General features: G+C 43.5%; 1 protein-coding gene across 2 annotated transcripts in view; it reads right to left on the bottom strand.

The window, feature by feature from the left end:
* Positions 1-4,640: 4,640 nt before the first annotated feature.
* The window catches only part of LOC142499125 (methanethiol oxidase-like), a 63,501-nt gene continuing 46,450 nt past the window's right edge, over positions 4,641-21,691 (bottom strand). Inside the window, exons 6-12 of one of the 2 annotated variants that reach the window (XM_075608063.1) lie at positions 21,102-21,284; positions 20,379-20,560; positions 19,781-19,859; positions 14,664-14,785; positions 12,980-13,072; positions 11,915-12,033; positions 4,641-5,986 (exon numbers count right to left, since the gene is read on the bottom strand). In XM_075608063.1, coding sequence (XP_075464178.1) covers positions 5,824-5,986; positions 11,915-12,033; positions 12,980-13,072; positions 14,664-14,785; positions 19,781-19,859; positions 20,379-20,560; positions 21,102-21,284 — 941 coding nt within the window. In that variant the 3' untranslated portion in view covers positions 4,641-5,823. The remainder of the gene's footprint in view (positions 5,987-11,914; positions 12,034-12,979; positions 13,073-14,663; positions 14,786-19,780; positions 19,860-20,378; positions 20,561-21,101; positions 21,285-21,691) is intronic. The other variant, XM_075608064.1, reaches the window with a different exon arrangement.

Below are 21,691 nucleotides of genomic sequence, written 5' to 3'. Positions count from 1 at the left end.
CATCACCATGATGTTCTAAAAAGAAATGTACACATTATTAAATGGCATGTTAATGTATGCTGTGTTACTATGTAATTGTACTGTGTCCTAAGTAACACCTAACATGTTAGCATACGTTTTATAACCTCATTAAAAACTACCTTGACTTACGAATAATGTTTGGACTCAGTATGAAATATGAATGAATGAAAAGTTGCTCTAAACTCAGAAGTCCTACATGATAATTAACATCACTAACACAATACATGTTGCCTTACACTTAATTTTCACTGACACTAAGTAATCCTATTTAAAGAAGATGTGCAAAACAAATAATGCACATGACAACATAACATATAGAAGAGCACATATTATATGGCCAGCAAATGATACACTCACCTTCTAGTAGTGTTGAGCTGGCTGACCCAGGTGAAGACACTTGTTCCATCTCAGGTGACACATGTCCTCCAGGGGCAACTATATATAACAATAACATAAGTTTTACATTTACATGTGTAAATATTGAACAAACAGTTATTGTATGTTCTGTATTTATGAGTATCTAACAGCATCATTTCCTTAACCCAAAATGTGTGTGTGAAAGTGAACATAAATAGTTGTAATAACAATGTACATGCCTGTGTACTTAGAACTTTTGAGTTCCCTAACATACAACATACTATGGTTCTGCAGTAATGCGTGAGGAAAAATACATTAAATTTGTACCTAAAAATCATATGTTGTGTAGTGATATCAGTATCATAATGTACATAACTATCATGAGATGACCATTCACAATGGTTATCATGAAGGTGGTCATATTGCAAAAAGTGTTGTTTTTGGTAGAGGATATGTGTGGTACATTAATCGAAGATGTGGCACACCTGAATGTGGCTGTGACTCAACAAGACAACACATGCAGTGTGTGATAATGTGTCTTTCATAGTAGTTCAACTATAGATATGAGTGAACTAATGTGTGACGTACGCTTTGATAAGTAATGAGTTGTTGGGGCATTTAGTAGCTAGAGTTAAGCTTTCAAATGAGTGTGATTAACTTCAGTTGTGCTATTCAGGTTGTAAGAAAGGTATTCCCTTCCCCAAAAAGCCTAATCAGCCACACCTTTCAATGACTTGAAACAGGTGCAAATGGTGTGAACTAAGTTGACCGTGAAATGAGGCTGTAATTAGTGTGTGTGCTGAACCCCACCCCCTCTGTTGAAGTGTATGCTGTGATGAGATATTAATTGCAGCTGCTTTAACACAATGGTAGATGAGCTAAGTAGTCATCTGCAGTGTTTAAGTTATGAAAACAATGACATAACATATGATACGTGTGCCTCATTATGCTGTCTGTATATGACATAAAGCAAAAATGGACCTTTTCATAAGCAACTATAGATGTGTTAGTGCCAGTGATGTTTGTAGGCCGTTACATGCAATTTCTTTGATGCATGCTTAAAATAGGCAGTAATGTCATGTTTGTCGGAGTAAAATCAATAAAATACACAATAATATGATACATATTTCTGTTCTGTACCTGTAGCTACTAATAATTTCTCATGAACATGTGTTACACATGTGTACTACCCTGTTGTTCCCCATCTTCGCCCACCATCAATTGCTTCCACTGCAGCTATGCATTTTGGGAATTCACATGTAAATGAGCACGCAATGGCACGTGCTATATTAGTTACTGCTTTTAGTAGGACTACTACATATATGTCTATTTTGAGATATATATATATACAGAATCAGACATATACATATATAGATGCAGGTATGCTTATATTGTGAAGACAGTATAAAAAGCAGTGTAAATATGCAAAATAACTGTAAGCAACGACACGCCTAGTACAGTAATATTTATCACCTGCTGGAAATTGTGACGGATAAATTCCAATGTCACGGTCACCAGCCAAGCCTTCCACGACGACGGTAAGTAATTTTGGCCGAAGCAGCTCCTCCAATGGAGTCAATATGAGACGTTGTGGTGTGGGCCCACCTCCAGTGCCAGTAGCATGCACGCGTTGGTCTTGTATTTTCTTTTCAATTTGGACCTAATATCATCAAATCTTTTCCGACAATGATACTTGTCCCTGACACTATTCCCACAGGCATTGACACCAATGACTATTGTGTCCCACATTTCTTTTTTGCTTGCTGCACTTGTCCGCCCTTGAAAAACATATAAAAGATATGAGGTAAATTAATAATAATATAAGCACCAGTTTCCTACACTGCTAGCTGTTCCAAGAGATAGCAAACATGCTGTTTTATGTGTAATATGTGCAGCACATGAGCATTCACTACTAAACCTATACATGTAAGCAAGGTTGCATTCATATTGTATGCAGTTCTGGCAAATTGACCGCCTGTGTTTATTTGTCCTTGTAAGGCATGATAAAAAGCTGTGTTTCCACACTAATGAACATAGAAAGATATTGTGTACCCATATTTGCATATGAACAAAACTCAGATGACCTAGGATCACATGTATTTGAATAATAAATGTAAAGTTACACTTACCTACTAAATGTCCATAGAGACTGTCATAGTGCTCCAGAATGCCAGTGACAAGAGCCCTATTTTCCTGGTCATTGAAGCGAGGATTACGTGGCTTCTCCACACGTTTTTTCCGAGCAGGTTTAGGGTCAGAGCTTGGCTGGTGCTGACTGGACTCTCCTTCTTCCAATGGAAGAGCCTCCAAAAGCTGGCCACCAGCAAGCACGCCACCACCAGACACCCCATCAGCAACTGCGCCACCAGCAGCACTCCCAGCACCAGCACTCCCACTCCTAGCAACAGCACTCCCACTCCCAGCAACACCACTCGGTGCACCAGCAACATCACTCCCCTGAACAGAACGTTCACTCCGACGCGTACTCCCACGAGTAGCACTCCCACTCCCACCAGCATCACTCTTCCCACGCTTTGCGGGCATACTTCCAGCACTCACAAAAAACAGACAAGAAATGTACAGGCAATCACACGACCCACTTCCACATATAAAACAAGACAAAGATGTAAACAAAACAACAAAGGACAAAGCTCACCCAATACACAACAAGTCTCTCAGTCAATATGCAAATCTTCAATCGTCCAGCTCTGTGCGTCTCTCTCTCTCTCTCACTCCCAACAACACAGAGAATGATTAGCAGTACACGTTGCCTTTAAATATGGCGCGCAATCAAAAACATGCTTGTTTCGCCTGATTCAGCAAGATTTGTGATTGTGCAACCTAACAGCACCCCGCCACGCACGCCGATACACCTGTGTGTGATCGGCTCATCATCGTGAGAGTGGGCGGATTTGTTTTCTGGTTGATTTTGAATGTATTCGGCACTTACTGCATACGGAGAGGGAAAAACGCCAATAACATGACTAATCGATAAGCTTGCCGATTTCACATAATCGTCGCTTACTGCATGAGGCCCTAAGAGCTGCCAATACTGTCTCTGCTTTCAGGGCTAAGAAATGTTCATTCCGAACCGTCCGAAACCCTTTACCTATAAACAAACAACCCTTCACCAGTGTAGTGTAGGACCTGCATTATTTTGGTTATACCTTGACGTTGGTATGCAGGCTTATGACACCTTTGGCCAAAGGGTTAACTAAATAACCAATTATTATTATTGAAGTATTTTACTTTATATGTTTTGTCAATTGGATGCAGCATTGGGCACCCCCTGTCTCTTGTTATATACAATTGCCACGCTCAGTAGCTCTCTGGTTGACATAAATATATATTCACTTTGTGGTGGGTGTGGGAGTTTGAGCTTGCTGGGAATCTGTGTTAACCTATGTCTCTTTGGAGGCTGTGGCACCTCCCCCCAGAGCTCACTCCTCCTCCTTCACCCTTTTAACTTGGAAGGTCATTTCACTTGCTGCAGGAACAAGACCCATTATGGTCATTCCCCTCTCACAGAGGTAAAAGGAAGGGTTCACAGTGTAGTGTAGGACCTGCATTATTTTGGTTATACCTTGACGTTGGTATGCAGGCTTATGACGCCTTTGGCCAAAGGGTTAACTAAATAACCAATTATTATTATTGAAGTATTTTACTTTATATGTTTTGTCAATTGGATGCAGCATTGGGCACCCCCTGTCTCTCATTATCCTTCATAGTTATACTTATTCCCATAGAACTGTTTTACTGGGCAGAAGAATTTGCTTCACCTATAAACTTGTATGGAAACATTTTACCAAAGCCAGAAGTGCTATAACCCGGAGGCTGTTACAGTGTATCGGGGCTATGCCCATTATAAGGCTGTACTGGGGATCTGTGCTATAGAACACGGTGTATATACACCTCGAGCTGGGATCGGTTATGGTTAACCCCTTAGCAGCCAGAGGACAACAATGTTGTAATATTCTGAAGTCAATCAATAGCAAATCTTTATTTGATTTAAAAAGCGGCAAGGTAGGCGTTAGGTACAAAAATACAAACAGATTTAAAAACAAATTGAATCATACATCTAAGTGCAGCCACGTGGTGCTGTGTAATAACCCCCGTACTGCCACGAGGGCCAGTGAGACGTTGGTGAGTTCCACAAACAATGAATGTCTGAGACTGAAGGTGGCAGGAATGTTTATTTCAGAAGCTGCGAGGCGAGAACAGTGAGACGTTGGTGAGTTCCACAAACAATGAATGTCTGAGACTGAAGGTGGCAGGAATGTTTATTTCAGAAGCTGCGAGGCGAGAACAATACAATCAGATGGAAGAACACGGAACAGTTCTGATTAGCGCCCGCAGGGGCTGATATTCTCAGCTGTGCAGTGTAATTAGGCTGCCGCTGAGCTAATGATCCTGCAGTAGGGTATCACCAAAATCATTACAATGCATTCATGTGCGAATAAACAACTCAAATTGTGTCATTATTTCCCCCTTTCAATAGCGTCACTCCCAGGCCGACAATGTGCGTCGGAAACCTGGGGTACAAGATTCTTACATCTGACACCGTCCCAAAGAGATAATGGTGCAGTGCGTTCTAACAAACTTCTTTGCGATGATGCGGCTGCAGAAAGTTTAATAATTCAATTTCAAAACAACATTTGCGTTGTAAGTAGAAAGGAACACAAGTCACAATTAAAACCTAATTCTATGGTTAAAAGGGGAAAAAATTATTTGAAAAGTTCTTTAATATTGTAGGTTTCAGACCTCAGAAAAATGAAGCAGAATAAAGCAGTATCATGTATCCCTCTCATATGCGGCTGTTCTCATTGGCTGAGGCTTCCGTGTCTCGGAGCAGTTGATAGGCAATGGAACGCTCTGCTCAGGAGATTCCATCTGGCAGCAGACACTGGAACATACACGGCACCTATGCCCAGGCAGAGGAGGTATGTATGAAAGTGCACCTATAAATGTATATGTTTGTCTTGTAATGACGAAGGTTTATGATGCAAACAGACAGAAAGTCTGGGGAAAGTAACTTACATTAATAGCACATAATCTGCTGACATTGCACACCAGTATCTAAAGCACATTCCGGGTCAGACACATTTACAGGCCGGGTTTCGCAGGGACTGGTGTACGTTGAATTATTTGCTGGTTGCTGCACGGCTTTCAGTTATTGCATTATTTTGGTGTTTCCTAATGAAGGAACTATTAATGATCACACAATAAATGTGTTATTGGAAGAGGAAACCATTTACTGTTCATAGCAGGTCTGCATCAATAGCTGGATCCCAGGAGAAATACAATCAGAGGAGACATGCAGCCACCACGTGTGTGGAAAGAGGTGAGAGGTGTACAATAGCGGCGGTTCTAGCTAAATTATGGGATGAATTATGGCACGTGGACATTACGTGGTCTGTCATGTGGATCTCTCATTAAACATGGCCCCTATAGCCAGATCTCGGAGGTGCAGTCCCCCCCTGGGTAGCGTAACTCGTGAGCCAGGACGGGACCGTCCGGCTCCTTCCCGAAATCCACGAGGAAGTTTGGGTTGACCTTCAGGCCACCATCCTCTGTATCCACGTCAATCTGCATCATGACTGAGCCCTCCCTGAGAGAGAGGAGAGAAGTGACACGTTGTATGTACTATACAGGGACAGGGCAACAGGACAGAAAGGTGACACATTGTATGTACTATACAGGGATAGGAGAGAAAGTGACCCAGTGTATCCATTTTAAGTGTGCACACCTGAAACAACCTACCAGAGACTCTCACAGCTGCCACCAGGCTAAGTTCTTTCAAGACTTCAGCTGTCTCACATTTTACCCTTGTCTGTAACTGTTACATGCGCCCATACCATAACATAAATTGTCTCTATAAGGCCTGGGACATAGTACAGTAGGCCGTGCTGAGCCGCACTGAGCAGATGCACTTACCCCTACATCTGTCATCAGCGCGGCTTTAACAGCCGCTTCCGCATGCGTGCGGAGGCTCAGATATTTTGAGGAGACAGGCTTGCTTGAATTTCGTCGCTGAGGGGAGCGGAGGAGCGGTCACGTGACCGAAAACAGCCAATGGGAGTGAGGGACTAGCCCCGCCTCCCGCCACGCCTCCGCTCCAACTTCGCCCCGCCCCCAAAGCGTGCTCACTGCCTCGCCTTCCAGGACGCAAAAAAGCTCCTGTTTGAGCAGGCGAGGCAGAGCAGGAGCGCAGATCAGCGCGGCCTGAGGCACCATGCCCGAGGACTAAGGCTAAGTCCCCGCTGGCGCTGAGCTCACTCATACTTGGAGAGCGCTCCAAGCATGAGCGCCGGGTGTCCTCCGATTTACGCAAGTGCAAAGGGGGGCGGCATTGCGGACCAGCTGAGCGCACGGGGAAGTATAGTTTTTTGTTTTGGTAAATGCCGATCGCGGGTTAGCGTGTGTGCCCGCGCACGAGCACCGCGCACACCACGTGAGCGGGGACTTACATATATCTATATATGTGAGTCCCCGCCGCATGCGCCACCCGCTCAGCGCTAGCGGGGACTTAGCCTTACTGTCAATGCAATGTCTTTAAATAAATATATATATATATAAGGATGTCTGCAACCCATTATGCTGTCACCAGTATTATGTCATCTGCCAGATATATAGCCTATCAATTACAACACCCAGTGGCTGACTTGCCACACAGACAAACAATCTGAAATACATGGGACAGGAGCGAGTGCAAAGAGAGGAGAGACAGCAAGGTGAGCAGGAGGAGGAAACAGACAGCAAGCAGAGGAGGAGACAGATTATATGAGTAGGAGAGGAGGGAGTGTAGGTTGCACATAGAGGAGCAGACACTGTAAGGCAGGGAGTGCAAAGAGAAGCAGGGCATGATGGAGTAGGGAGTAAAGTGGGGAAGAGGGGACAAGAGACAGCAAAGCATCACACGGAGGGGTGAAAACAAAGAGTGATGTTTCATTAATAACTTTTAAGATCTGCTAGATTGGTGTATGTTACGCCAGGTACAGCTAATATAATGTCATGTATAATATAATGTATAACTGCTGTTCATTTAATGTAACCCTATATTATCATAACTCTGTGCCCAGAACAATAGTGTGTGAGAAGGGGGGAGTGCAAGAGAAAGAGGAGGGTCTCACAAGGTCACCGACATGGGGGGTGCCCCCGATGGAAATCCTACTCCTGAGACCAGAGAAACATGTCGGTGGCCATGATTATTCTATACACTAACACAGGGGTGCACAAAGTTTTTAACATGCGGCCCCCCGTCTCCTCTACCCTCCGGCTCACGCCCCCCCTCCAGCGTCAAATGACATTGCAGGGTCATGTTATGCCAAGTTGCCATGGCAACGTGATGTCACACGACCCTGGGATGTCATTTGGTGCTGGGTTGCCATGGAAATGCGTCGCTGGAAGGGAAGGTAAGTAAAAGTTACAGAGGCCTCACGCGATCCCCGGCATTGATTTTAAATACCTTGGGTGAGAGCGCGGGCCCTCTGTAACTGGCGTGCCCCCCCCAGAAAATCGTGTACCCCCCCCCACTTTGCGCACCCCTGCTCTAACAAACACACAGGGTTATTATTATTATTAATATTATTATTATTATTTTATACACTGACACAGGGTTATTATTATTATTATTATATTATACACTAACACACATTATTATTATTATTATTATTATTATTATTATTATATTATACACAGACACACAGGGTTATTATTATTATATTATACATTGACACACGGTTATTATTATTATTATTATATTATACATTGACACACGGTTATTATTATTATTATTATTATTATTATTATTATTATTATTATTATTATTATTATTATTATTATTATATTATACACTGACACACATGGTTATTATTATTATATTATACACTGAAACAGGGTTATTATTATTATAATATACACTGAAACAGGGTTGTTATTATTATTATATTATACATTGAAACAGGGTTATTATTATTATTATATTATACACAGACACACAGGGTTGTTATTATTATTGTTATTATTATTATTATTATTATTATATTATACACTGACACACAGGGTTATTATTATTATTATTATTGTTATTATTATTATTATTATTATATTATACACTGACACACATGGTTATTATTATTATATTATACACTGAAACAGGGTTATTATTATTATTATATTATACATTGAAACAGGGTTATTGTTATTATTATTATTATTATTATATTATACACAGACAAACAGGGTTGTTATTATTATTATTGTTATTATTATTATTATTATATTATACACTGACACACAGGGTTATTATTATTATTATTATTATATTATACACTGACACACAGGGTTGTTATTATTATTATTATTATTATTATTATTATTATACACTATGACACATGGTTATTATTATTATTATTATTATTATTATTATTATATTATACACAGACACACAGGGCTATTATTATTATTATTATTATTATTATTATTATTATATTACACACTGACACACAGGGTTACTATTATTATTATTATTATTTTATTATACACTGGCACACAGGGTTACTATTAATAATAATAATATTATTATTATTATTATTATTATTATATACACTGACACACTGTAAGGAATCCTGCCCCTGCTCGCCTGGAGTTCTTCCTGAAGAAGGGGATACTGTAAGGGATATGCTCCTGGGTTTGGCTGGAACTCATTCTTACAGTGCTTTAGAGCTTCCAGACAAATCCCTCCCTGAACCTGCAATCAGAATCACCTGCTCTTGGTGTTACTCTGCAGCCTGCCTGTTGCTGGCTCCTATGCAGCTCTGGTCCCATTGGCTGCCGGTGCTATTTAGCTGTTGCCCTTCCCCCCAGGAAGTTGCTGAACATAATTCTTTCTCCAAGTAACTGTGCTTGCCACAAGCAGCTCTGTTTGGCCTGACTTGGCCATCTAGTGCCTTGTCCTTTTCTCCTAGTTCCTGGCAGACTTTGCTGCGCTGAAGCGGCTACACTGTTCCTCAGTGTTTCCTGTGGCGTGTCTGCACTCCTACTTTTCCCGTGCCCTTCCTTCCACCCTGTTCCTGTTCCCCGTTCCTGTACCCACTGCGCTGCAGCAACTACGCTGAAGCGCCTTCACTGAAGTCTTTCCTGTTGCTGAATTTTTGCCTGTGACCTCGGCCTTTGCTCCTGTGCCTCCTGCCTTGACCCCGGCTTGCCTAGGGACTATTCTGTCTTCTCCAATCCTGACCCGGCTCCGCACGACTATGGAGTACGCAACCCGGACCCGGCTTCGTGGTCTAAGGTCGGTATTTTCACATCCCCACCTCAGCCCCGCGGTCCGGTCCAGGTTTGTGGTGAGCATAGGTTGTGTAGAAAGCCAGTGCATCAGAAAAACCAAGTCCTGTTTGGCATAATAAACTGAGGTTTAGGATAAACTCCTTCAATGTAAGCATATAGCATAACGAAGCCCTAATAGGGTTAGGGGACTGGTACCTAATGCCAGCGGCACCATAAATAAATAGTACAGACCAACGTCCCTTATATCAGAGAAAAAAGGGGTACAGCGACCCACAAAGTGAACTCACTCAGTTTCTCCTGGAGTATCCAATCTCAGAATCTTCATAGGCGTGCAATCTCCCAGGTGATGGCAGGAACAAGTAGGAAAATAAGGCAGTGCACTGCCCAAAGTAACAGAAGGAGGCTCACGGTTTTAAGCAACAAAAAATAGATTTATTACATAAAAAGTGGACAAAATGGTCCCCCCTAGGCCACAGCAGGGGTCCACCAACTAGTTTCAGGCAAAAATGCCATTTATCAAGGTGTGGCCTAGGGGGGACCCTTTTGTCCACTTTTTATGTAATAAATCTATTTTTTGTTGCTTAAAAACGTGAGCCTCCTTCTGTTACTTTGGGCAGTGCACTGCCTTATTTTTCTACTTGTGGTGAGCATAAGTGCTACACACAGGGTTTTATTATTATTATTATCATTATATTACATATCCCGCATTAACGTACGCAATGGGACCGGAGCATGTATGTAAAGCGAAAATGTACTTAAAGTGAAGCACTACCTTTTCCCACTTATCGATGCATGTACTGTACTGCAATCGTCATATACGTGCATAACTGATGTAAATAACACATGTGTAACAGTCTCTATGGCCTCCCCGCTTGCGCACAGCTTCGGTGCAGTAGGGAGCCGGTATTGCTGTTCAGGACGTGCTGACAGGTGCATGCGTGAGCTGCCGTTTGCCTATTGGGCGATATGTACTTACTCGCAAGTGTACTTAAAGTGAGTGTCCTTAAACCGGGGTATGCCTGTATACACTGACAGAGTTATTATTATTATTATACAAAGACACACAGGGTTATCATTATTATTATTATATTATACACTGACACACAGGGTTATTATTATTATTAATAATATATTATACACTGACACACAGGGTTATTATTATATTATACACAGACACACAGGGTTATTATTATTAATATTATTATTATTATTGTTATATTATACACAGACACACAGGGTTATTATTATTATTATTATTATTATTATTATATTATACACAGACAAAGGGTTATTATTATTATATTATTATACACAGACAAAGGGTTATTATTATTATTATATTATTATACACAGACACACAGGGTTATTATTATTATTATTATATTATTATACCCAGACACAAAGGGTTATTATTATTATTAATATTATTATATTATACACAGACACACAGGGTTATTATTATTATTATTATTATATTATACACAGACACACAGGTTTGTTATTATTATATTATACACAGACACACGGTTATTATTATTATATTATACACAGACAAAGGGTTATTATTATTATATTATACACAGACAAAGGGTTATTATTATTATTATTATTATATTATACACAGACACACAGGGTTATTATTATTATATTATTATACACAGACACACAGGGTTATTATTATTATACTGACACATAGATTATTATTATTATTATTGTTACTGACACACAGGGTTATTATTATTACATTATGCACTGACACACAGTTATTATTATTATTATTATTATTATTATTATTATTATATAATACACTGACACACAGGGTTATTATTATTATTATTATATAATACACAGACACACAGGGTTATTATTATTATTATTATTATTATTATTATTACTGACACAGGGTTATTATTATTATTATTATTATTATTATTATTATTATTATATAATACACAGACACACAGGGTTATTATTATTATTATTACTGACACACAGGGTTATTATTATTATTATTATTATTATATAATACAGACACACAGGGTTATTATTATTATTATTATTATATAATACAGACACACAGGGTTATTATTATTATTATTATTATTAATATTATTATTATTACTGACACACAGGGTTATTATTATTATTATTATTATTAATATTATTATTATTACTGACACAAAGGGTTATTATTATTATTATTATTATTATTATATAATACAGACACAAAGGGTGGGGGGGATCTTACTTGACCATGTCCGGGTAGAACTGCTTGTCCCAGGTGCTGAAGAGAGAGGTTGTAACATACACTCTCTTCCCATCCAGGCTGAGCTGCATCATCTGAGGCCCCCCAGTAATCTTCTTCCCCTGGCAGATACACAGAGGGGGGGGGGCACATTACGGTGACAGCTCTAAGGCTGCATACACAGTAAGCGCGAGCGACCAAGCGCGTGATGTCACGCACGCTTACCTCTCCTGCGATTGTTGGCCTGTAGTGTAGTAGACGGAGCGCAAGACGGGGGACAGGGCCTGGGAGTGACGTCACGTGAGCAGTTCGTCCTTATTGGCCTGAACCGCGCACGTGACTGGCCGTCGCACCGAAAAATCTAATTTATTTGTCTGCCCACGTTTCTGCAGCACCATCTCCTACATGCACACGCGCGCGCACTACGGTCTTGCACATTGACTCAGGTACATTGTCCGCAGCCTTAGGAGGTCTGCTGAGGTGCGTCGCTTGGAAGGGGGGCTTTCTTTCAGAGTGGGAGATGGGGAGAGAGCAAGGGACAGGAAAGAGACAGCGCTGAGCAGAGAGAGAGGAGAGATTAGATATGAGGAGGGACAGAAATGAGACAGCCCTGAGCAGACACAGAGAGAGATTAGATATGAGGAGGAGCAGAAATGAGACAGTCCTGAGCAGAGAGAGAGGAGAGATTAGATATGAGGAGGGGCAGAAATGAGACAGTCCTGAGCAGAGAGAGAGGAGAGATTAGATATGAGGAGGAGCAGAAATGAGACAGCCCTGAGCAGAGACAGAGGAGAGATTAGATATGAGGAGGGGCAGAAATGAGACAGTCCTGAGCAGAGAGAGAGGAGAGATTAGATATGAGGAGCGGCAGAAATGAGACAGCCCTGAGCAGGGAGACAGAGGAGAGATTAGATATGAGGAGGGGCAGACATGAGACAGCCCTGAGCAGAGAGAGAGGAGATATATGGAGGGGCAGCGGAAATGCTGAAAGCTTGCATTAGAGAGACAAGGAAAGCCCCGTTACTGTAATGACATGGGGATGTTTGGGGGCAGGTTTTGTGGGCTCACCTTCAGCACCAGAGGGTCCGGCTGGGATGTTAGTTCCGTATCTTGCAGCACAGTCACTTTGCCCCCTTTAACAATGCTGCCCCCTAGAAAGGCCTGTGAGAAAGGGGGAGAAGACGGAGCAGAGACAGGGTGAGCGAGAGTGCAGGACCGAGAGAGTGGGGTGAGACTGCTAAACCACGGGAGAGTGCCGGTCTGTAACACAAGGGTTGGGTCAACTGATAATATACATATGCTGTCTCTTTCTCGCTCTCGCTGTCTCTCTCGCTGTCTCTCTGCTGTCTCTCTCTTGCAGTCTCTCGCTGTCTCTCGCTGTCGCTGTCTCTCTCGCTGTTGCTGTCTCTCTCTCTCGTGCATTGACTCCTTTTGTATACTTAATTTATCTTACCTTTTGAGTCATTTTCACCTTACCCTAATTTTACATTTCTAGCCCACCTGCTATTGACTACTAGTATATATAGCAGCAATACAGATCCAACCTTTGCTTTCTTATTTGTACATGTAAAGCCTGTGACAATGTGTAATTCTACATTCTCACCTAAACTGGTAATCGTTTGGCGCTCCTGTTATACATCTGTCAAAATACGGATTGTGTGCCTAAAATAATGGCCGCCTTTCAGCTTTAATCAATCCTTCAGGTCAGTGTAACTCAGCAGCTACAATATATCCATATATTTCTAAGGTAACATTATCTATGTTTACAGCTCAAACTAGTGTTGTAAAGATCTTGCACTGCTTGGGAGGTGGGCTAAAGCCTGCTATATAAATCAAAGGATGCATTAAAATGGCAGTAAAAGCATAATAAAAACATAAAAATAATGAGATGCAGGAAAAGAGGTAGGGGAGGGAGGTCCCAGGTATTGGAGAGGAGGAGTAGGAGGTGAGAGAGCAGGTGTATAAATCAGGCCTGGGATGGTATAATGAGATACAGGGAGGCAGGTAGGGGAGAGAGGTCCCAGGTATTGGAGGAGATGAGGAGTAGGTGGGAGAGCAGGTGTATAAATCAGGCCTGAGGGTATAATGAGATACAGGGAGGCAGGTAGGGGAGAGAGGTCCCAGGTATTGGAGGAGATGAGGAGTAGGTGAGAGAGAGAGGTGTATAAACCAGGCCTGGGAGGGTATAATGAGATGCAGGGAGAGAGGTAAGAGAGGAGAGGTCCTAGGTATTGGAGGAGATGAGAAGTAGGTGAGAGAGCAAGTGTATAAACCAGGCCTGGGAGGGTATAATTAGATGCAGGGAGAGGTAAGAGGTGAGTGGTCCCAGGTATTGAAGGAGTAGGAGGTAAGAGAGCAGGTGTATAAACCAGGCCTGGGAGGGCAGTGTAGCACTGCAGGTCACACAGCACCTTACAATGTTAGCCTATAGATGTGACAATATGGTCAGAGCATTGAGAGAGCCAGGTTCTCCCAGTTGCTGGGTTGATGATGAAGCGCAAAGTCCAGTTCCCCTTGTATTCTTCACCTCCAAGTCAACTCCAATTTTAACTCCACAGACACATCATGTGATATTTAAGATGTGAAACCTGTTTGATATTATATCTATTGTCTTGTTAACTTCCCTGTGTTAAATGTTGGGATATTGACTATTTTGTTGCATTTTGTTATATCTCTAAAGCAATAGATGTACATTTGGGGCGGGGTGGGGGAGGGGGGACATACCTGCTCTCCTCCTGCCCCTCCAACTCACCTGCCCCACCAGTTTGGGGTGACTCATGTCTGTGATGTCATACTGTCTGATGTCACCGTGTAGCCAGTTATTGAAGTACAGGAAGCGATCATCCAGAGAGATCAGGATGGATGTGAGGAATCCTGAGGAGGGGGGAGAGTGGATTGAGACATGAGCACACTGTCCCCCTCAGTGAGAGACATGAGCACACTGTCCCCCTCAGTGAGAGATATGAGCACACTGTCCCCCTCAGTGAGATACATGAGCACACTGTCCCCCTCAGTGAGAGACATATACAGTACACAGGGACCAGGGCAGATGTGCAAATTATGCGACAATAAAGATTTTTTATATTTGTTCCTTTCCCAAGGTGCTAGGACCAGGAGATTTCTAGGCGGTAAGTTTCAGGGTGGGTTTGTCGGAGAAAGTCTTTACAGAATGTGGCTATTTATCGGGGGGCCCAGAGTTATAGGATACCCCAAAAACCTATCCGGGAATCAAGTGAGATTCTCGGGCATGTTAAAGCACATTGCTCCGGTCAAACTCTAATCCTGGGAACGTTATTGCGACTCACCACCAGGGTTCCTACTTCCGCACAGACGGGACAGGTAAATGGGACATGAGGGGTTAATGTATCCCTGTATATAAGGGGGGTTGCCCAGGTAGATGCCCAGCTAAGTTATAAAGCTATAAGGGCTAGTATTGTGTGTAAAACATTAAAGTTAGTTTCTGTAGTGTGGCCAGGTATAAGGTTAATAGGGTGAGGGAGTATATTCATCTTATTCTATCCCTGCCACCAGAGAGAGAAACGTATACAGTTTTACACAAAACATCAGACACAGGGAAAAGTATATTTTATTAAAGGTTTACATTAATACGTATATATGCTGTAATCTGTGAATGAACTGTGGGGTAAATATGAAAGTTCCCAAGCTTTATATTTTTATTAAAGTAATGTTCAGAGGGGGGTCATCCAGTATGGGTAAATATCAATTTGCATGGGAGACAGAGTGGCTACTCCGCCCTCTAAGATTCAAAGGCAATCCAGGATATGGAAGTGTCAAACCATTTGTTAGCAAGAAGGGGAAAGGAAGCAACTTCAAAAAGCCATCCTGGCGGGTTGTCACCTGCCCCAGACTTTGCGGCACTGAGCCGGCAGGAGACCTTGCATGACAAGTGGGTGAAGCTGGTGTTTGTCGGACATGCCCAGTTGCTATGCTGAAGTATCACAGTCCCAAAGTAAGTGTGTCTTTCTTTTTTATTTTGTGTAACATTGTGTGTTTGCCTATTTAAGTGAATAAATTACAATTTATTTCATCACTCGTTTTGCTCGATTAAACGATCCTGGTAAAGGGGTGTATTTTGCCTGGTCTCCCTTGACAATGATACTTAAATTCCAATTGGTTCAGCAGGTAACATTCCTGCTGAAAACAGGGGAGGTAAATATAGGTGCAGTCCCACTCAACAACAGAGATTGGATTAACAAGAAGATAAACACACTAACCCCTATTCTAAAGGTAAATTTAAAGGAGCACCCCAGGTTGCATGTTTTGTTTATCATTTTTTAAGTATAGTTCATGTAGTCACTACATAAGTAGCACGAATAAGCGAGGAAATGTTCCCAAACACAGTCAAACTGACCGGCACTCGAGTGCCGGTCAGTTTGACTGTGTTTGGGAACATTTCCTCGCTTATTCGTGCTACTTATGTAGTGACTGCATGAACTATACTTGCAACGCACGCTGAGTGTGAAAGGCAAGGCAGACGATCCAGTGATTTCTTCCATCTTCACTCCACGGAATATTTGGATGTTGACCACAGGTTGCTGTCACCGTGACTGCTGCAGATGACATCTAGAATCAGCAGGAGATGATTTACCAGAGCTACATCCTTCAAATCATCCACCCTGACGATTGCTGTGTGGTAATTTCGTGTATTGATACACGTAAATGCTAATAACCTATGTTCTAAATGTACGCAGAATACTCACCATTTTTTACTAAATCATTGTTTTTGACATACTTCACTATTTGCGTTTTGCGCTTTTTTTCTTGTCTTTATCTCTAGTTCGTGAGAGTGCCGAGCCACTCTTTATATATAGCAGCATACGCCAACACCAACGGTTCTGTATGGTTTTTATACACTTTTTTCACTTCCATAGTAGGGCTGTGCCTTATATAATTTCACTTATTGTTTAATAGTAACACAAGTATATAAGGATTATATGTCTCACTATTAGACATTATCTTCCACACGATTGAGTTGTTTTTTGGGTTGCGCACTTAATTTTTGTATATCTATTTCTTTGTCCTAGGCCTACTGACTGTTGGGGATGAAGCAGCGTCTCTGCTCCTCCAGCTCTTGCTCCAGTTTCTGGACCTTCTCGTGCTCCCTCTCATACCGAGTCACCTGACCTCTACGCTCGGCCTCCAGCAATGCTTTGTGTAGCCTTCAGTTTCTCATGCTGCTCTGCAAGGACACACTGGATACTCCGACGTTCTTGCAGCACTTGTACTTTCTCAGCAGCCTGCAGCTTTTCCTCCTGTACGCAGACCTTGCAGTTTGCTTTGCAGTAGGTGCTCTGCTTGTGTGCGTCGCTCCAATGCTTCTATCTATCTTTTCTTGTTCAAATACTTTCTTCATTTTTTCTGGCTCGTGAAGCTCTTCATTCATTTCACGGACGTGGTCAGTCAAATCTGAATTTTTCTCTTTCAAACTTGTATTTTCTCTTATTACAGACACTATAATATTCAGGGCCTCTTCGTAGTCCTCCCCTTTACGCACTTCTGATTTGAGACTCCCGGTCTCCTGGCATGAGACTTCTATCTCTATTGAGGGCGTGAAACTCCTTCTGAGAGACTTCAAAATTGATACTAAGGCTGTGGACATCGTTTTGTTAGACTTCCAGCTCTATGCGGAGAGTATGAACCTCGTTTTGCGATATGTCCAACTCTGTCCGGATACTGTTGATCTCCTGGCGAGAAACATCCAGCTCTATATTGAGTGTATGGACCTCTTTCTGGAAGATCTCCCGCTCGGTACCTAGACTGTGAAACTCTTTCTGAGAGACTTCCAGCTCGGCACGGAGACTGTGAATCTCTATGCGAGAGACTTCCAGCTCAGTACCGAGGCTGACCAACTCCTTTCGAGAGCCTCCGAGCTCTGCACCGAGATGGAGAGACTCCTTCTGAGATGGAGGGCCTTCTTTTGATCCTGCTTCTGCTGCAAGTCAGCAAGAACTTCGTCCAAGCGGGTCTGTTTCTTGGCCATGGTGGTAATAATAGTGCTCGCTGTCTTCAGCTCAGTCGTCAGGTCTTCTAAGACACTACATAGGCAATGCTCTGTGTTCATCACAGTCCCATAGTAAATTGCAAATGTGAGCAGACCACTCTGTAGCTCAGCGTTCACTTCTATCTCCTTTTCCAATCATTCACGGAGGAGATCACAGTCATGCCTGGCATTTTGCAGTGCATCTTCAGGGCTGGTCAATGGATCGTGAATTACTTGTGCCAGCTCCGCTTCCCTGGTATAGTTTGTTATGGGTTTCTGCCTGTCAGACACTTCTTCGGGGTACACAAGTCTGCCTTGGGCCCTCTGGATATTCTGTCATTCCTGGAACGAATCCTCTGTTTGCTGTAGGCTGCAGGGCATCTCGGTCCCCCTTTTTCTCCGTGGGACCTGCGGACGTGTCTGCAACTTCCCGGTAAGCTGAGAACCTCGTTTCTTTTTCCTCCTTTTTACTTTGGACGACTCCGTCCCATCAGGGGTACTGGGGTCTCCTTTGTTTGAAACTTCAGCAGCTTCACTGCACTCACCGGGCTTTTCTTGCAGTTGCATTACATTAGCTGGCAGAAATATTCGGCGTTCAGCTGTTCTGGCTCTTGCTACCGCCAATCATATTCACGGTCGTAGAGACCTGTCTTCTCGGTGCGTATGGTGAGTTCAGGCAGCTCCACCAATCTAGGGGTGTTTTGTGGATGGTCGCGTTCCTAGGCTCCCATAAGCGATATCTTCCACCTCATCAGTAGGACCGGAAGGGACACTCTTCCGTGTGGCCGGGATCATTACCTGAACACCACATTTGGCCTCCATTTTGGCGGTATCTGGTGTAGTCTTCCCTTGACCTCGGGATGCGCTATTGCAGTGATTTTTCCGTGTATGCTAGAACCCCAGCTGGTAGTCCTACAGGTGAGCAGATTTCCCTTGCAGAGTTCTTAGCTCTCACAGGTGTCTGTAGACTCTTTCTTAGTGGCCATTTAAAAAACCCACAGGTTTTTTTTGCACATGTTGTGGGATACTCTTTGGTCACACAGTCAGTGAGTCAGTAACTTGTGTTGGTCACCGTCTGTCCCAGTCCCCCCAGTCAGACTGTGGCATTGTAGCTTTCTCCAGTGCAGTGTAGCTTTCCTGCCTGGGTGTGTAGCCCTTTAATTCTGGTCACTTCTGCGCGTGATTCGTTTGTTCTTGGTTTTGTTTCTCATGCTATTGTAGGAACTGTATGCAGGCAAAACTACCAAACATTTTCCCGGATGCTCTCAGGGGTCCATTTGAAATTCAATGGCCACCTCTCATCCAACTCCTGACACCATATGTAAGAGATGTGTGTAGAGGTACAACCAGGGAGACATACATTATTTGGGGAAAATAACCCATGGCTTTTATTCAGCCCGTAGCTTTAAGGAAGCACACAAATAAATAAACAGCCTATCCCTGTGTAAGGAATAACTCACTCTCCCAGTCCCTATCGTCAGAGCTGGGAGGAGAGGTCTCTTGCCAACCAATAACAACCAAAGTCCAAAGAGGCACCTGTTAGCAGGGGGCTCTTTATGTCAGTCTCTGGGTTGTGTCCATTTGGGGCCACCCTCTGGAGGATTTCAGGGTCCGCTGTGTCCTGGATGTAACGGGTCTGCTTTCAGGGTGTCTCCCCTGCAGTGTAAGCAGGAGGCTTTTCTACCTATCTGATGAGCCAGGTGGGGACTGGTTAATTGTCTGTAGCTGCAATTAACCTGCTCCCTGCTGGATTCCTCAGACCAATACAGGCTTTCTGTTGAAGCCCTTTTAGACTGGGGCTCTGCCCTGTCACAGTGTGTCATAAGGTTATTATGTGAGTACACTAACTCCCTGTGCCCACCACTCACCTGGCATATCTGGCAGCATCCAGCCTTCCACCTTCTTACTTGGCACCTGGATCACCTTCTCTGCTGCCCACGTAGCATCCTATAGCAAGAAGAGACCAATGAGGAGGTGACAGACACAGTGACACAGGGTTCATATGGCTCATCGAGTGTGACCCCCCTACTGATGGATAGTGACAAGGAGAAAGTACCCATGCCCATTCAGTCTGTCCTTCTCACTACTGGGTGATAGTCAAACAAGATCAATAGTTTATGGAGCCTGTCCCTCCCACAACACGGTGACACAGGCAGAGGGTACCTACAGCCCATGGACACTCACCCTAAGTTACTTTCAGCCCCCCTCATAGGCTTACCTCCTTCTCTATAACAGTCTGCCCCTGCCTCTCTCTCTATACCAATCTTCTCCTGGCTCCCTCTCTATACCAGTCTGCACCTGGCTCCCTCTATCCCCATCTGTCTCCCTCAGATCTCTTCCCCCCCCCCGCACTTCTCCCCAGATTTCCACCTTCTCTCCCTGCCTGTCTCCCCCACATCTCCTCTCCTTGCCCTTCACTCCTACACCTCCCCCATATCTCCCCCCAGCCCCCGGTTCTGTTCTTACTTGGGTCTTGTAGAAGCGGAAGACGGAGCTGCCCAGGGCACAGCCCACCAGGCCTTGGTCTGCATCGGGATTGTGCAGGAATCGGACCTCCAATGGGGCGACAGCATCCTCCCCCAGGTCAATCGTCTGTATCCGAGTGTGGCGGGTCCAGTCCCATACGTGCAGGCTATGACCGTACAAACCTGAGCGAGGGTGAGTAAGTGTGTAAACGTAAGATCCTTCCAGCAGCGATGACGCAGTCTCACGTATCAATATGTATTGCGATGAAATAATAACATTTGCTTCCATCATTAACCCTTTCACCACGAGAAGGGCGAGCAAACCAAGAGCCGAACACTGAACCCCACAAGATGAAATATAATAAAACATACATTGTTCCTCCAAATGCTTCTGGAACAGAAAAGTGCCGGAGGATCTGACACAATCATAGGAACCTAGAATGTGACGGCAGGTAAGAACCACATCGCTCCCTCAGTCTGCCCGGTCTCCCCCCTGTCTGCCCAGTCTCTCACCGTCTTTGGTGGGTGTAAAATAAGCCCCTTAATCTTAAAGCTAATCGGGGATTGGTGTAATAATTTACAGTCTAATTTTGCAATTTTCATTGTTGACTGAAAATCTGAATATTTTAAGGACTAAATAAGGCTGCCCCCATAACGGCTTGAGGGCGGCTAGGGGCGGAGTCGCAGTGAGGAAGGATATGGTAGCTCGGCTCCCGTCCCTTACCGGCTGCTACATCCTCCATACTGAAACCGCTGCTGATGACTTTAGGGGCCGCAATCTCCGTGCTGATCATGACGTTGTGACGTGGCTGGTACCAGAAGTCATAGCCGAAAGGGGCGGCCTGTCCCTCAACCTCCCAGTTCCCCTTCACCTCAAAGGTTTCACCGTCCAGCAGCACGAAGCCTCCTGAGATACACAGAGCCGGAAACACAGCATTACAGTCAAAAACAACGGCCTAGAAGGAACAGCACTACCTGTGAAGTGGGAGAACCAGGGCTCGCAATCCTTCTGCCTTCCCTGTGCACAATTAGATTGTAAGCTCCTAGAGCCAGATGGAGGTTATTTACTGAAGTCTCACGGCAGCAAACTTGGGACAGACCTAGATTTACCAAAGGAAAAAATCCAAATGCTTTCCATGTAGTAAAATAACAGAGGCGGGAGGAGGGGGTGTGATGCCTCTCATTGGACCAGCAAGTTGTTAATATGTTACAAGCTTTCCAACCTCTCGGGGTCCCTACTTTCCATGCACTTCCTGCTCTTTGAGGAACACAGTGCTGTTTTTTGCACCAGTTCTGCACCTGGGAGACTTAGGG

This window comes from Ascaphus truei, chromosome 7 (assembly GCF_040206685.1).
Source record: "Ascaphus truei isolate aAscTru1 chromosome 7, aAscTru1.hap1, whole genome shotgun sequence".
Taxonomy (NCBI): domain Eukaryota; kingdom Metazoa; phylum Chordata; class Amphibia; order Anura; family Ascaphidae; genus Ascaphus; species Ascaphus truei.
The sequence above is the reverse complement of the archived record's forward strand: the minus strand, read 5'-3'. Positions and strand labels throughout refer to the sequence as shown.